General features: G+C 52.5%; 1 protein-coding gene across 7 annotated transcripts; it reads right to left on the bottom strand.

Annotated features, from left to right (window-relative positions):
* Window positions 1-208: 208 nt before the first annotated feature.
* On the bottom strand, window positions 209-11,243 carry CD300LG (CD300 molecule like family member g). Of its 7 annotated transcripts, none has more exons than XM_059048291.2 (6): window positions 10,894-11,243; window positions 9,631-9,957; window positions 8,963-9,047; window positions 7,948-8,060; window positions 5,427-5,479; window positions 209-2,084 (listed from the first exon to the last, which is right to left on the bottom strand). In XM_059048291.2, exons 1-6 carry the CDS (start codon window positions 10,934-10,936, stop codon window positions 1,971-1,973), a joined length of 735 nt encoding a protein of 244 aa, XP_058904274.1. In that variant the 5' UTR covers window positions 10,937-11,243; the 3' UTR covers window positions 209-1,970. The 7 variants fall into 7 exon arrangements, with proteins under 7 accessions (XP_058904274.1, XP_066876835.1, XP_066876834.1 ...); XM_067020733.1 differs by having other exon boundaries at window positions 210-2,084; window positions 8,963-9,308; XM_059048289.2 differs by having other exon boundaries at window positions 211-2,084; window positions 8,963-9,137.
* Window positions 11,244-13,496: the final 2,253 nt, after the last annotated feature.

The raw sequence follows: 13,496 nt of genomic DNA, 5'->3' as shown, positions 1-13,496 counted from the left end.
AGCTGTTTAGCAATGGGTATCAGTAACTTCAGAACTGTTCACTCCCTCTGACCTGTCACTTCCACATATGCAAATCCTTCTGAAAGAAATCTCCAAATGCGGAAAAAGCTATGTGCCTAGATTCACCATGCTGTTATTTATAACAAAAATAGAAACAAATTAAATATCTAGTGAGAAGGAACTGAAATGAACGGAGGCATAGCAATCTGAAATATTATGCTGCTGATCAACATTTAATTTATAAAAGGTTTGTAAAAACATTAGGCAAAAACATGCTTATGATCTAATAATTAAGTGGGAAAAGCAGGATATAAAGTTGTATGTACAAAATAATCTGTAGAAGCACCTCAGCAAGTGACGTGGAGAAAAAAGACTGGAAAGAAATACAACAAATTGCAGTAATTTTGGCTTTGGGTAGCGGTGAGATGATGGGTGATACGTTTTCTTCCTTTTATCCCCCCATCTTTCTAGGTTTGGTATATTGAGCAGCCCCTGGTTCATTTTTCAAAAACCCAGTAGTTCTGTTATTCTACCTTCCCTCCGCCCACTCCAGGGGACCAAACTCCAGGTCACCGTCAGGTTCCCCTTAGGGTCCTGCCTTGTCCCCTCCCTCCTCCTTTTTAGATACCTACCTCCACCTGCACCCTGTGTTTTCCTACCCCCTCCCCAGCTCTCAGAACCCACAGGTAGTCAACCCTTTCTTGACAAGGAGGGAGCCGTGCTTTTTTCCATCCTCCTTCCAAAGCCTGGAATGCATGGCTGGGTAGGGAGATCAGAAAGACAACCGCTCCCCGCCAGTCCTGGGCTCACCCCTTCCAATGTGCACTTGACCTGGGACTGGACTCGGGCAGGTCCAGGAAAGCCCCCAGCTGGGTCACGGTGTCATGGGCAGAGCAGGCCCTATGGGGGCAGCGGGGAGACTCCACACACCGAATGTAAACTCTCTAAACTGGAGGGGCCTGAGAGCTCAACCAGCCCACTGGTACTCAAACTCAAGAGTCAGAATCGCCAGTGCACTTTTTAGAAATGCAGAGTCCCTGGCCCAGCCTCAGAGATGGTTTCCGTAGTTCTTTTTTTAAAAATTATTTTTGGCTTAGTTGCGCGCGCCGGCTTTCTCTAGTTGTGGTGAGTGGGGGCTACTCTTCGGTGCGGTGCGCGGGCTTCTCATCGCGGTGGCTTCTCTTGTTGCAGAGTACGGGCTCTAGGCGTATGGGCTTCAGTAGTTGTGGCACACGGGCTCAGTAGTTGTGGCTCGTGGGCTCTAGAGTGCAGTCTCAGTAGTTGTGGCCCACGGGCTTAGTTGCTCCACAGCATGTGGGATATTCCCGGACCAGGGATCTAACCTGTGTCCCCTGTGTTGGCAGGCAGATTCTTAACCACTGCGCCACTAGGGAAGTTCCCTTTTGGTAGTTCTTAATGGGGTCCAGGAATTATCTTTTTAACCAGCTTCCTGAAGGACTGGGATACAGGAGGTTCACAGCCCAGCTTTGAGAAATCAGAATCTGGTCTAACCCAGCAGTCTCCCTTCTCCTCACCAGCTTATGTAGGAGAACTTGACCTTGAGTTTGAGGATGGAAGGAAGGGAAGAGAAGGTGGGGTCTGGAGGGGAAGTTAGGAGTGGCCTGTGACTGGGCACCCAGGCCCAGGGGAGTTCCCATAGCAAATACAAACTCGGACCAGACCCCCTGAGCCTTGCGTGGACCCTTGAAGGTCCAGCAGCTGCACGCTTTGCCCAGAAATGTGACCATCTTGGGGAGTTCCCCGTCTCCAGCTGGAACCGTGAAGCCACCACTCCAGGCTCCAGTGCTGACGAAGCCTTCCGGGTCAGCTGGGGCATGCAGGAGGAAAGCTTGGGGAGGGTGGAGGAGAGCCCTGGACTCTGGCAGGAGGACTCTGAAGCCCTAGCAGAAAACTTATCCAAGTTAGTGCAAATTCAGCCCTTCCAGCGATTCACGGAGGGCGTCAGGCGGCTAGACTGAGATGAACTTAGAAATGTCTGGCTCGTCCCCAGACACAGGGAAGGGAGGGCCTGGGGTCACGTCTCCCTCAGGGGTCTGCCACGAGGCTTCGTCTTCCTTTGAAGTCTGTAAAGACAAGAGTAGGGGTCGAAAAGCAGAGCCCGGCTGTGGGGTAGCCGGTCTCCAGGTAGCTGCTGGGTCCAGCCCAGCCTTTTCTGCACATTCTGGGCCTGTCCATCTGGGGGGCACAGGACTAACCACTCCTTTTTCCCAGAACCCCCAGGCTTTGATTCATCACCCCCCCCGAGGCCCCACTCCCTGGGAGATCAACCTCATGGCCTCGGGCCCGGTTCTGGCTGCAGATGTGGGAACCCTGCCTGCTCAGAACTCTTTAAGCTGTCGCTCGCACCATGCTATTCAAGAATTTTCTGGATCAGAAGAAATGAGGATGTGAGGTCAGGAGCCCTGGCTTCCTGGGTGAAATGGTCTAAGTTCTGGTTATGATGGGGAAGGTGGGTAGATGCTGAGGGCAGAGACCTCCCCCACTTCCTTGCATTGTCTGAGTGGAGCCAGGCTAGGTGGCTCCAGACCCCCAGAGCTCTCTGTCCACAACTGGCTCAGGCACCGGATCTCCACGTTGGGGCTGGCAGAGGGCTTGGGGCTGGCAGGAGGCCCAGTGGGCCCTGCAAGGTCGATCACAGCATACTCTGGGACCCCGCTATTCCCCAGTGGCTGAAACACAGACTCAGTCAGAACAGCCTGTTCTTGGCAGCAGGGATGGTCCGCAAGCCGGAGCAGGAGGAGGGAAAGGCAGGGGGGTGGGTTGCAGAGTCAGAGTCCTTACGGCCAATTTACTATGTCTCAGTGTGACCTTGGGCGAGTCACCTAACTTCTCTGAGGCCCAGTTTCCCAAGCTGTAAAACGGGGATAGAAAGTTTTCCCTTAGGGTTATAATAAATATTTCTGATAATGTTACAACTGGGAACTCCTGGAAGGATTAATTTGTTTCCATGAGTATTATTTCTATCCTTGAAGCAGGAAGAATGCGCAGGCTGCAGGTTCTTTGTAATAGGCCCGGAGAGAGCAAAGTTGGACACCTCAAAGATTCACCAAATAACAAGCAGCACAGGAAGAATTCTTTAGGGATCATGGTCTGAGCAATCCCTCCCTGATCAGATGAGAAAACCGAGGCCCAGGAAAGAGAGGCGGGTAGTCCAGAGCGAGTGCGGAAGCCCATCTCCTGACCTGGGCTCAGCTGCTCCCGTGGGTCCTCAGGTCAGAATGCCGGGCCCCTCCATCTCCCGTTCCCCAGCCATGTCTCCTTACAGCACAGCTGCCCTGAGGTGGCCCGGCCAGCAAATCCCTGGCCTGATAGGCACTGAAGCCAAGCAAAGAAGCTCCGATTTTCTGGATAACCATGAGGTGTCTCATCTCACTCGTTCCTAACCACAGTCTCGTGAGATGGGGAAACCGAGGCTCAGAGCAGTGATGTAACTTGCCAGAAGTCACACAGCCGGTGAGCGGCTGAGCTGGGCCTTGTGTTCGTGGTTCTTTGGTCTCAGACTCTTTCCTACACTACGCTGCCTTCCTGGTAGGGCGTCCTGCACACTTCTCTTTGTGGCAGTGTCCCTTGTCTACTAGCTGGGCCCCTGCTTCTATCAATACCCTAGGTGTGGGAGATGGGGGCAGAGGTAGATGTTTGAGCCACCTCTGGTGACACCTTCAGTTTTACGGGGACAAGGTAAGAGTCAGAACAGAATTCCTCAGGTGAGATGTGACTGGGGGGATGAGGGCCTGAAGGAATAGGGGAGGGGGAGGGAGAATCCACAAACGCTGTCACTCGCGACCCTCGTGTGTCCCAGCCCTGCCTGTGGGGAGGACATGGCAGAGCTGGGGTTGGACCAGAGAACTCCTGACATCAGGTCCATTTCCCATGAATCGCCTACTGACAGCTTTGTGATTTGGTCCAAACCCAGCCACTGCTGACCACTGACCACCAACAGCTGCAGAAGTGTCACCATCTCAAGGGTGACAGAATTTGAGGAAAGAACCTCAGGGGGCAGAGAGCAAACCACACATGTAGGCCGTGGCCAGGACCGCTGCCCTCTGCCCACGCAGTGGACCCTGGGTTGTTCCAGCGAGCGTGGAGGCGTTTTCTGGGTTGTTGACTCTACGAGATCTATATGAGAGCCTCTACTTCTAGGCACCAGAAAAACGGTGGCAAGGCATGGGGGTTCTCCCTCCGAGCCCAGTCCCTCTTCCGGAGTTGGGGGAGGGGTGAGCCCCAGGACGCCGAGCCAGGAGAAGGGCCCTGACAGTGGCCGCGGCTGCCCCTCCATCTGTCTGCATGACCTTTCCCTCACTCCCGTCCACCCCTTTGGTCTTGCTGAGCTTCCTGACATAACAACAGCTGCTTCCTAAGTGAAGGAAGGCCCAGTACCCCAGCCCACAGCAGCCCCTCCCTAGGGGGATCGGGCCTGAGTGTTTTGTCCCTGCTGGCGCCAGGAAAGAAGGCAATAGCAGCCCCCCTTTCCTGCTCCAGGGTTTAAGGGAATCAGGGTGGAGGCATCTCAGTAAACAGCTGAGGAAGGAGAAGCTGGTTGGGGGTGTGCTGGAGAGGCACATGAGGCTTCTGTTTCCTGAGCAGTGACCCTGTAGGAGTGCTGGTGTGGGAAGAGGGTCTCTCTTTGCAGGGGTCGGGGAAGGGCCCAGCAGCAGGTAGACTCAGGGCAGCTTCCTCTCTCCAGGATGAAGGACACAGGGACCCCCATTCTTTCTGTCCCCCGGTCTCCAGAGCCCCACCCGCAGCCCCACACCGCCTTGGTCTCAGAGCCAAGGGTGTTATGGAAAGAGGAGAGATGGGAGTCGCAAGCTCTGGATCCTGCTCTCTATCTGGGCCACAGCCTGCTGTGTGACCTTGGGCAAGTCTTTTTCCCTTTCTGGGCCTCCGTTCTCTCTTCTGCAAAAGCAGACGAGAGTCTGTTGGTAGTCACACTCTGGTGTGCTATCGGAATCCCCCAGGGCAGCGTCTACATTTCAGGTTTCTGGCCCCCACCCCAAGAGGTTCTGGCTGGGACTGATGTCGAGGAGAGTGTATTTCTAATAGCCCCCTCACTCCCACCCCAAGGTGTTCCATAAGGGGTTTTGCACCAAATTTAGAGAAAGTCTGGACTACATGATATCAAAGCCCCTCTGTGGAGCTAGCTCCAACGTTCTCTGATTCTAAAAGGGGGGATGGGAAGAGGGCCTTGGGCCTGGAGCAGAGCCCTGCTGGCACCCGGTGGGAAGTCTGGGTGAGGAGGGCAGCCTGAAGGGCTGATCTCGGGGCTCACACAGATTCCCTGGATGTGGGAAGCAAGTCCTGCCTTGAGGTCAGCCGTGGAGGACCAGGCAGGGAGACGGAGAGGCCTGGGAGTCCTGACTTCTGGACCCAGAGGGATCTGAGCTTGGGCTTGCCTCCTTCCTTACCAAGTGGGACAGATGGACCTTCTCCTTCCTCTGTGTCTCCGTGGCCAGTTGAGCTGAAAGAGACCAGAAGTGTTAAGGGGACCATTGACTGAAACCGCCCACCCTGGCCAGGCCTGTTGGTAACCACTTGCATGAGTTATCTTAAACAGGAGGTCCTGGCAAGGAATGTGGAGCTAACAAGCTACCACCAACTGGAAGAATTCGGGAAAGGTCAAAAGGAGAGAGGAGACTCCAGTCCATATGTCCTACCAACCTCCCAGAATCCTTCTCTCTGGAATCCATCTTGGGTGAGTGATGCATGGGCCACCAGGAAGGACCCTGAGTCAGAATGATTGGCCAAGAGACAACCCGGAAATTAACCCCATTAACATAAAACCCGAGACTGTGAGTCACGTGACAGAGCAGCTCTCCTGGGTTCCCTCACCCTCCTGCTCTCCACCCGGGCGCCCCTTCCCAATAAAGTCTCTTGCTTTGCCAGCTCGTGTGTCTCCTCGGACAATTCGTTTCCGAGTGTTAGACAAGAGCCCACTCTCGGGCCCTGGAAGGGGTCCCCCTTCCTGCAACAGAAGGAGCACCTTGAAGCCAGGAGTAGCCGGGAGTAGCCTGCAGCTGCTCCCACATAGGTGGGCTGTGTTCCTTGCACCTGGGGCTTCCCAGAGGGAGCCGGCAAGCAGATTGCACCGAGAACCCCAGCACCTCGGCAACGACCTGGACTTTTGAGATTGGTACATGGAAAGCTCGCGTGAGCCAGAAACTGGCTAGGGAAGTGATCCTGGACGCCAAGGTCATTGCTTCTTAAATCTGTGTGTGTACAGGACCCTGGGAAGTTTTACTCAAATGCAGATTCTAATTCAGTAGGCTGAGGTTGGGGCCCTGAGAGTCTGAGTTGCTAACAGGCTACGAGGGGGTGTTGCTGCTGCCAGCTGGGGACCACAATTGGAGAGGCGAGGTGCTGAGAGAGACTGAGGTTGTGACGGGAACGTTCTCACCCTGTGTGCTCCTCCCGACTCCTCTGAGGGGGCCTAGGGACGTGGGCAAAGCTGACATTTCTACCTGGGGGCCACACAGAGGGGAGTCACGTAGCAGGCCCAGCGTTCCCCACCATGGCCACCAGCACGGGGACTACATTGCCAATTTGCAAAGCTGGCTTCTGGTTCTACCACTTTCCAGCTATACAAACACAGGGCAAGCTGCTTAACCACCCTGTGCCTCAGTTTCCTGCTCTGTAAATTGGGGGTATTTGTAGGTGTTGAATAAGTAGTTCCTAACTCGACAGTATTGAGGAGATTAAAGGAGATGAAAACAACATAAGCCACACCACAGTGCCGGGCACAAGGCAGCTCCCGTCACTGTTATTTCGGTTAAACCCTCTTAATCTGCGCCATCCACCACGGGAGCTACACATGGCCACTAAGCGCCAGATATGTGACTGCTCTGAATCACACTGGGGTTGAAAAACTCAATTGGAAAAAATGAATGTAGAATGTGTGTCATTAGTATCTTTTTTTTAAAAAAATAAATTTATTCATTTATTTATTTATTTTTGGCTGCGTTGGGTCTTCGTTGCTGCGCGCGGGCTTTATTTAGTCGCGTCGAGTGGGGGCTACTCTTCGTTGCGGTGCGCGGGCTTCTCACTGCGGTGGCTTCTCTTGCTGCGGAGCACGGGCTCTAGACACGCGAGCTTCAGTAGTTGTGGCACGTGGGCTCAGTAGTTGTGGCGCACGGGCTTAGCTGCTCCGCGGCATGTGGGATCTTCCCAGACCAGGGCTTGAACCCGTGTCCCCTGCATTGGCAGGCGGACTCTTAAGCACTGCGCCACCGGGGAAGTCGTCATTAGTATCTTTATATTGACTCCATGTTGAAATGATAATGTTTTGGATATATCACGTTAAATAAAGTGTATCATTAGCATTAACTTCACTAGTTTCTTCTTTTTCTCATGTGACTATTAGGGAATTTTAAATCACACGTGTGGCTTCTATTCTATTTCTGTTGGGCATAATATCTGAGGAAGCTGAGGCTCAGGGAAGTTAGCTGACTTACCCAAGGTCACACAGCTAAAAAGTGGCAGAGCTGGAATTTGAAGCCAAGTCTTGAAAGGAGCTGAGCCCCTCTAGAGACCCAGCGGCACGTGCGGGGCCGTAACGCACATTCTGCTCAAGTTCAAGTGCTCAGGCCTGCACTTCCCCCTGTAATCAGTCCTCGTACAAGAAGCAGAACCTACAGAGACTGGGCATGGATTCACTGGGATCAACAGGGAGAGAGGTGGCTGAGGAGCTCGGTCGGACAGGCCAGAGCAAGATGAGAGCCCCCCAGTCTCTTTCTCCTCCATTTGAATTGCTTGTGCTTAGTGTGGACGGCTCTGCGGGTCCCTCAGAAAAGAGGAGCAGGGCTCCTGATGCCCACGTCTCGGACGCCTACGCCGAGGTCCACGAGGTCCCTCTGGGGCGGTGGGGGGACTGCGGGTCTCAGCGAGGCCCCTGGCTGACAGCCTCTCACCCCTCCCTTCTACACTGCTCACCTTTCTTCCTCCACCGGAGCGCGTAGCTGCCGAGGGCGGCCAGGCCTGTGGCCAGCAGAAGGGCCAGCAGCACCAGGACCGGGGCCAACATGCGGGCCATCGGGATGGACGCCCTGCGGATGAGATGGAAGGAGCCTGGTGGCTGTCAGCAGATGTTGGCAGCACACTGGGCTTTTTTTTTTTTTTTTTTTTTGCGGTACGCGGGCCTCTCACTGTTGTGGCCTCTCCCGTTGCGGAGCACAGGCTCCGGACGTGCAGACTCAGCGGCCATGGCTCACGGGCCCAGCCGCTCCACGGCACGTGGGATCTTCCCGGACTGGGGCACGAAGCCGTGTCTCCTGCATCGGCAGGCGGACTCTCAACCACTGCGCCACCAGGGACGCCCCTGGGCTTTCTTATTCTGAGTCCCAGTCATATCCCCCATCTCTCCCAAGGAGCTCAGAGGGTACCAGGGACCACAACATCTGGTTAGTCCCAATGGAAGGGACCTCAGCCCCCATCGCCAGCCCCAGGAGGCACTTTCAGCTGGGTCTGAACCTGTGAGTGGCCACCAGCGATGGAGGGCAGTTCTATATAAAGACCCAAGAGCCAGCCCTTCAGGCTGGGACTCCAGCTGGGTAAGCAAACATCACATTGTTTGGTTCCAGTTTCCTGCTTAGCACAGGGCCCAGTGTAAAGTGCACAAACAGGAGCTACTGAACTGGGGCTGCTGTCCCTGAAGCCGGGCAGGGAGCCAGGTGGGGACTGGGGCCATGGCGGACCCTTCACCTTGGGTGGGCCTGCACGTCCAAGGCAAAAGGGCTGCTGGTTCCCGTAATGTAGGTCGTTCACTGCTCCAGGGCCCTGCTGGGCAGGGGGTGGGATGGGGGCCTGAATCTGCCCTCTCTGCATGTCTGTGGCCACGACAAGAAGCTGTGTTCTCCCAGAAGAAGGAGTATTGTGTTCTTATTCGCTCAGGGGCACCTTATGGTTTAGTGATGACCTGAAAAGGTGGCCTTGGTCTCCTGGGGCTCACCTGGGCTTGGAGCTGCTTCTGATGGGGACAAAACTGGTGTCCTCTGTGGAGGTGCTGTCCAGCCGTGTGGCTTGGCGGGAGATCCCTGCAGGAGGAGAGGTTGCTGGGTGAGGAGAGGTCCCTGCATTTGAAAGGGTTGCTGCATACGGAGAGGTCTTTGCATATGGAGAGGTCCCTGCATACAGAGAGGTTGCTGGGTGAGAAGAGGTCCTTGCAAATGGAGAGGTTGCCGGGTGAGGAGAGGTCGCTGCATGCTCGGATGGGGAGGTCCCTGTGAATGGAGAGGCCTCTGCCCCTGTCTTCCCCAGCTTGGCTGTGGTGACTGTCAGGTGGAGACCAGCAGAAGCTACAAGTCCAAAAGCAATGCCTCAGCACCTTCCCTGATCCTTGATTCCCAGCATTCCCAGACCTCTGACCCTTGACCCCTGAACCCTAATCTCCCCAGGACCAATTTCTCAGAACTTCCCCAGCTACACCTCAAACAGAGGCCTTGAGAAAGCCATTTTGAGCAAGCAGGTCATATCTCAGGAACACCCCAAACCTCTGCGTGGCTCTCAGCTCCCCCCCATTTGAACTGCAGCCTGTCCTTTACTGTGGGGAGGTGCCATCCTCCAGCCCCCACCTCCATGACCCTGAACCCCTCCCAGGGAAGGAGGGACATTTGTTACCTGGAAAGACGAGCAAAGAAACCGAGAAAGTCTTATCGAAGCCCATTCTTCTGACCCCACACCAGTACTGCCCCATGTCCTTCAGCGTGAGGTTCCTCAGGATCACCTCAAACCTGAGCTGCCAGGGTTTGTCGTGGACGGACACCTTGCCTTTCTGGCCATATTCTCCAGAGTAGACAGTCCCAGAGCAGCGGGAGATCAAGAACCCACTCTCCCTGCACCAGTATTTCCTGTACTTCTTCAGCTCTTCCCCGTAGATGCACTGCAGGGACACGGTGTCACCTTCAAAGCCGCTGATCTCCTTCGGGCCCACCAGGGCTCCATAACCTGAAACCACAGCAGGGGTGAAGGTTGAAATTCCCCGATTCAAGTACCAGGATCAAGACCAGAAGGCTTTCCTCAGTCACTCCCTTCTCGGGGCAGCCCTGGTAGGAGCTGGTACTCCACTCTACCACCGAGGGATCTTGGGACAGGACTGTTGCTGTCTCCCTAAACCTGGCATATTTGAAGGCTGGTGATGGGGAAGGTCTAGATTCAGACAGCCCAGAGTTTGAATCCCAGCACTGCCACTTAGTAGCTGTGTGACCCTGGGGAAATTGCTTGACCCCTCTGAGTTTTCTCACCGATAGATGATGACAATGTCCTGTTTCATTGAATTAAGATGCTATCATATGTAAGAGCCACCATAATTTCATACAACATTAAGAAAAAAACACTGTCATTTGAACAACCGACATCAGTTATAAGATGCATCCTAATTTTTTATGTTAAAAGGTTAAAAAATGAAAGAAAGAAAAAAAAAGAAAAGCAGGCTTGTGAATTGATGAAAGAGGATAATTTACCTCTCGGGGCTGTTGTGAGTGGTACAGCAGAGGTTCAGGAAATATTTACTGAGTTTAATGTGGCAACATTAAATAAGGGGTGTCTTGTCTGCCCGCAGGCTGGCACAGAGTCAGGAAATGAAGACAAAAGAGGTAAAGGCACTCTCACAGCCACTTGGACATGAAGGGTCTGGAGCTCACAGGTCTGGGGGAAGACCTGGCTCTGGGTTCCAGAAACAGCAAGTGCCCGCACCCTCTGAGGGCTGAGGACGAATGGGGTGGGGTGAAGCTTGGAAGGATCAGGTGGCTGGGCTGGGTCACCCCCACAAGGAAATGTAGGCTCAGGAGGTCCCTCTCTTGCAGACCCAACAGGCAATAAGAATAAGCAATAAGGACGTTGCGGATAAGCCCCACATCCCTCCATCCCCGCCCCCCATCTCACCTGGGAGCACGAGGCAGCCCCACAGCAGGACAAGGGGCCGCATGGTGAGCGCTGGCCAAGCGGGAGAGGCCGGGAGCTGGGAGTTCCTCTCGGGGCCACGCGGGACTTTAGCTTCCTCCAGAGGCAAGATCGAGAGAAGGAAGGGAGGGGAGGGGCCGTGTGGGTCCCCCAACCGGGGGAGGCGCCTCTGCTGTTCCCTTCAGTACTTACTCTTGGTTCACGGCGACCCGCACACGAAAACCCACCGAACGCTTCTCCCACACCCATGCCCTTTCAGGGGGGTCTTAACCATGGCCCCGGCCGCGCACCCCAGAGGTCCTGTGTATAGAATTCAAGGAGTCCATGAATCTGGGCGGGAAAATAGCACATCCTGACTTTTCACTAACCTTGACGTAACATTTCTCTTTCCTTATATGATGAGTAGTGTTCAGAGTGCAGTGACTGTCACCCATTAAAAATCACAGACACTAGCAGTTCAAGTTGTCACCGATAGCTTGAAATACTGTGTACGCACCTCACTACTTGGAAAATCATTAGTTAAGATCTGCCACTGGAGTTGTTATTTAAAGTGCTAATTTTAAAAAGCACATTTATTACAGTATTACACAATTATATTTTCATAACCACTTCATTTATTATTGGCTTTCTTTTAAGCATGTGTATATTATTTTATATGTTTACAAAGACCATTATTCTGAGGCGTGGCGCCTAAGCTTCACCGGACTGCCAAGTGGTCGATGGTGCAGAAGAAGTTAGGGGGTCCAACAGGCAGCGCTCACTGCTCCTCCTCCCCATCGCCTCCCGGACGGCGCAGTACCGCCCTGGGCCGCGGGGCGGCGGTGCAGGCGGAGGGTGAGGGAAGCTATCCGGCTGGGCTGAGCCGGGTACCTGGAGCCACCAGCAGGCCGAGCAGAAAGTCTGGGGAGCCGCGCTGAGTTGTCTTGCCTTTTATTATTTTTTTAGAATTTAAATAGAAATTTAATAAGGTCCTTTAAATTCAACACATTTAGTTTAAAAACAAACCCCATACTTTGCCCTTGTTTTACTCTCAGTTTTGATAGGTGACTCTGAATTGATAAAGACTCAATTCAAAGGTCATTTAGAGCTATATACGTAAATTTTAAGACACTTTCTATTTTTTTTTTTTTTCTCAACCCATATTTTATTTATTTATTTATTTTTTAACATCTTTATTGGAGTATAATTGTTTTACAATAGTGTGTTAGTTTTCCCTCTACAACAAACTAAATCAGTTATACATACACACATGCTCCCACATCTCCTCCCTCTTGCATCACCCTCTCTCCCACCCTCCCTATCCCACCCCCCAGGTGGTCACACAGCACAGAGGTGATCTCCCTGTGCTATGCAGCAGCTTCCCACCAGCTATCTAATTTACATTTGATAGTGTATGTCTTGCCTTTTAAAAAGTTAATTAGCGGCTTCCCACCGTTGAACTGAATCCTTCTTGAAGGGAACAGAACAAACACCCACACTAGAGGGAGCCCTGACATACCGGTTTTCCAAAATAGTTCTGTTGTTTGTTTCTTCTGATTGCAAAGGTCACACAGGTTGCAAGCAAAATTTTACACGGTGCAGGTGTGTTAAAAAAAAATGGTAATGTTTCCTGTTATTCTCCTCCTCTCTTAGAAAACCACTGTTAATATTTTGGCATCTATACTTCCATATGTACAGGTGGAATTTTTACCCACTTGCTGGGCTAATATTTGAAGCATTAACTCAGTGGTTCTGGGAGGGGAGATTGCGTGTGTGTGTGCGCGCGTGTGCGTGTGTGTGTGTGTGAGTGATGTGGGAGATATGTTTGAATTTCACAATGTTGGCGGCTTGGGGGTGCTGCTAGCATTCATTTGGCAGGGACAGGGGTTCACATGGGTGAAAACTCTGTTATTATCTCAGACTACAAAAGTTAATCATAGTTTTTTAAAAAATTTAATTGAGGCTGCGTTGGGTCTTCGTTGCTGCACATGGGCTTTCTCTAGTTGTGGCGAGCGGGGTCTACTCTTCATTGTGACCCACGGGCTTCTCCTTTCAGTGGCTTCTCTTGTTGTGGAGCACAGGCTCTAGGCACGCGGGCTTCAGTAGTTGTGGCGCATGGGCTCAGCAGTTGTGGTGCATGGGCTTAGTTGCTCCACGGCATGTGAGATCTTCCCGGACGAGGGCTCGAACCTGTGTTCCCTGCATTGGCAAGTGGATTCTTAACCACTACACCACCAGGGAAGTCCCAGTAATCACAGTTTTAAAAGCACAGATTAAAATAATGTTTATTCTAGTGTTTAATAGTATATCTCTGCTCTTTTATTTTTTGGTTCTTATACAGAATAATTTCTGATCTTCTTGCTTTTCTTAAATCCTAACTTATTTGTTATAAGCAGGGGCAAGCATCTGACACTTTATTGTGTTTTCTAGTGTCATGAGGCCTCAGCATCGACACTTTGAGTATGTGTTATTTGGTTACAAATCGTTTTCCTTTGATTTTCCCCCCTCTATTACAGCTCAGGCACTATATTGTGATTTTTAAAAATTAAGTATGCAAGAAGGCATATTATTGACGATTGCCATTTCGGGAGGGTAAAGGAAGCGTT

The sequence above is a fragment of the Kogia breviceps genome, chromosome 19 (assembly GCF_026419965.1).
Source record: "Kogia breviceps isolate mKogBre1 chromosome 19, mKogBre1 haplotype 1, whole genome shotgun sequence".
Classification (NCBI taxonomy): Eukaryota; Metazoa; Chordata; class Mammalia; order Artiodactyla; family Physeteridae; genus Kogia; species Kogia breviceps.
Note: the sequence above shows the minus strand (reverse complement) of the source record. Positions and strands in the feature narration are given on the sequence as shown.

Excerpts from the sequence above, each read along its gene's own strand:
- CD300LG (XM_067020733.1), bottom strand. The coding sequence starts at position 10,936 with ATGCGGCCCCTTGTCCTGCTGTGGGGCTGCCTCGTGCTCCCAG. Across the intron at positions 5,480-7,947 it reads GCTCCGGTGGAGGAAGAAAG|CTCAACTGGCCACGGAGACA; the intron begins GTGAGCAGTGTA and ends GGTCTCTTTCAG. Across the intron at positions 2,085-5,426 it reads AGGTCCATCTGTCCCACTTG|ACTTCAAAGGAAGACGAAGC; the intron begins GTAAGGAAGGAG and ends TTGTCTTTACAG.